At 35.2% G+C, this 2764-nt stretch overlaps 1 protein-coding gene across 1 annotated transcript in view; it reads right to left on the bottom strand.

Annotated features, from left to right (window-relative positions):
- Nucleotides 1–2103: 2103 nt before the first annotated feature.
- The window catches only part of LOC114167055 (DNA-directed RNA polymerase subunit beta'-like), a 3014-nt gene continuing 2353 nt past the window's right edge, over nucleotides 2104–2764 (bottom strand). The window contains 1 exon segment of the mRNA XM_028051977.1: nucleotides 2104–2764. This exon segment is cut by the window's right edge and continues 1001 nt beyond it. Coding sequence (XP_027907778.1) covers nucleotides 2141–2764 — 624 coding nt within the window. The 3' untranslated portion in view covers nucleotides 2104–2140.

Here is a 2764-nt window from a genome sequence, read left to right as displayed (position 1 = left end):
ATCCTCTTTTTTAAAAATGTAATTTATATCAATAGTCCTATATTTAGTAATACCCGAGCTCTGTGTTCGGTATTGAGGATCATCGAAATAAGCAAAAATACTATTTCTACGAAAAATACCATGGATTGGTATTTCAATCGAGATACTGGAAGCTAACATTAGTGCTTTGTCTCGTTCTTGAATCGATTGGAATTGAAATGGAATAATGAATCGATTTCTCCGCCTCTTTGCTAATAAATCCGTAGTATCGTGAAAAATAGCAGGATGTGTAAAATGACAATGATCTTTACATAGGATTTGATTATTTTTTGAATAATCTGAAATCCTTCTTTCTTTTTTTTCAGAAGGAGTGAAACGAAACAAATTATGTCTTACTTTATTATTACTTGCTAAATGGTTACAAATATCTCTTTCTCCTGTAGAAAGATAATGAATGTTCAATTGATCTTGATCTTTTCGGGTTGAAAAAGAGACTGAAGCGGATCTGTCTGATTTTCCTGATAAAATCCATAAATGACTTGTTTTTGGTAAGATATGGACATTACTATATTTAAATTCTGATGCATGATACACATCCGTACTCCAATGCATTTCTCCTTCTAAGTCAGAATAAACATGTTTTCGAACTTTTTCTTTTAAATTAAAAGTATATGTTCCTGCGAGAATCTCGGCAATCACTTGTTCTGATTTTACATATTGATTATTTTGAACTAATAGAAAACTTTTTGGTGGAATAGTCACATTATGTATAATGTCACCATTTTCAATACTAACATACAAGTCTATATAACATAGAAAAGCAGGATGCCCGTGACGTGTACGTGTAGGATGAACCAAATCCTCATTGAATTTAATTTTTCCATTATAAGGTGCTCGCACCTGTTCGGCAGTCCCCCCTGTGAATACTCCGCCAGTATGAAAAGTTCTTAATGTTAATTGAGTGCCCGGTTCTCCAATGGATTGGCCCGCAATAATACCTACAGCTTCTCCTAATTCCACCAAGTGACCTTGAGTAGGACTTTGACCATAACACAATCGACAGATCCAAGATGTATTCCTACAGGTAAAAGGAGTTCGTATAGATATTGGTTGTGTTTGAAAGGTTTTCAATCGATTGAAAAGTCCAATTCCAATATCTTGATTTCTAATGGCAATGCATCGTGAACCTCTGTATATATCGTCTGCTAATACACGACCAATTAATGTTTGTGTCCAACTACTTTCCGGCATCGTTTCATTCTGGGTATTTACTGAAATTCCTCGAATGGTACCACAATCTGTTCGACGTATAACAATATGTTGAACCACTTCAACAAGTCTACGTGTAAGATATCCAGCATCTGATGTTCGTACAGCAGTATCTACAACCCCTTTACGAGCTCCGTAGCAAGAAATTATATATTCTGTTAAAGATAGCCCTTCGCGTAAATTGCTTTGAATAGGTAAATCAATCATTTGTCCTTGTGGATCCGACATTAATCCTCTCATACCTACTAATTGGTGTACTTGAGATGCATTTCCTCTAGCTCCCGAAAAGGACATTATATGGACTGGATTAAAAGGATCGGTCATTCTAAAATTAGGATTCATTTCTTGTCGAAAATATTCACTTGTAGCATACCATATCTCAATGGATTGGCGTAATTTTTCTACTGCATGTACATTTCCATAATGATGCTGTTTTTCCAAAATCAAATTTTGGTGTTCAGCATCTCGGACTAGCCATCCTTTCGAAGGTATTGTTAAAAGGTCATCAATTCCTAATGAAATGGATGTAGCCGTAGCTTGGCGGAATCCCAGAGTCTTGACTTGATCCAGGATATGTGATGTATATGCCATTCCGAAGTGATCTATTAATCTGCTAATAAGTCGTTTAATGGCAGTTCCACCTATCACTTTATTGTGAAACATTAGATTGGTCCGTTCTGCCATAAGTACCTCCCTATTCCACTCAGTGGGATTCATTCAGTTCAACAATGGATTTGAGTCAATGATTGAAAAACTGCCTTTTCTTTATCTTAATTTGTGTAGAAATTGAGAAATTAAAAAACTAAGATCCTTGTTAAATGTTAAATCATGAAGATTTGAATTTACACCAGTATCATAAATTTGTTTATCTTAGATACAACCATCTATATGATTAGATACCATATGAATAGGCTCGGCAAAAACCTTGTACAGCTTCTTCGATTTCTCGATAAAAAGAAATATGACCTACGTTGGTTCGAATGTAAATAGAACGAATTTGTTTTTTTGTACTTCTTACTACTAGATAATGCCCATAAATTTCATGATAGGTGCCTAAAGATTCATAGTGAACTTCGATAGGAACTTCTCTTGACGAAATAATGCGTAGATCTAGTCGCCACCGGAGCCACAAAGGACTATCGAAGGTTATTCTTTTCTGTTGATAAGCTCCAATTGCATCATAGGAATTCCAAAAAAAAGGTTCTTTTTTTTTCGTATACTTATAGTTTTTTTGGGGAATTCTTTCATTTTTCAAATTTCTGCAATTACGTGGATTATACCTATTTGAAGAAATACCCCGACGATTCCCATTCGTTAATATGTAAAGTCCAATAAGCATATCTTGAGTTGGTACAGAAATTGGATCCGCGATAGCTGGAGACAAGAGGTTTGTATGAGAAAACATAAGTAAACGTGCTTCTGCTTGAGCTTCTAAGGATAAAGGCACATGAACAGCCATTTGATCGCCATCAAAGTCTGCATTGAATCCCTTACAAACTAATGGATGCAAACAAAT

The sequence above is a fragment of the Vigna unguiculata genome, chromosome 10 (assembly GCF_004118075.2).
Source record: "Vigna unguiculata cultivar IT97K-499-35 chromosome 10, ASM411807v1, whole genome shotgun sequence".
Lineage (NCBI taxonomy): Eukaryota > Viridiplantae > Streptophyta > Magnoliopsida > Fabales > Fabaceae > Vigna > Vigna unguiculata.
This window is presented reverse-complemented; position numbering and strand designations above follow the sequence as displayed.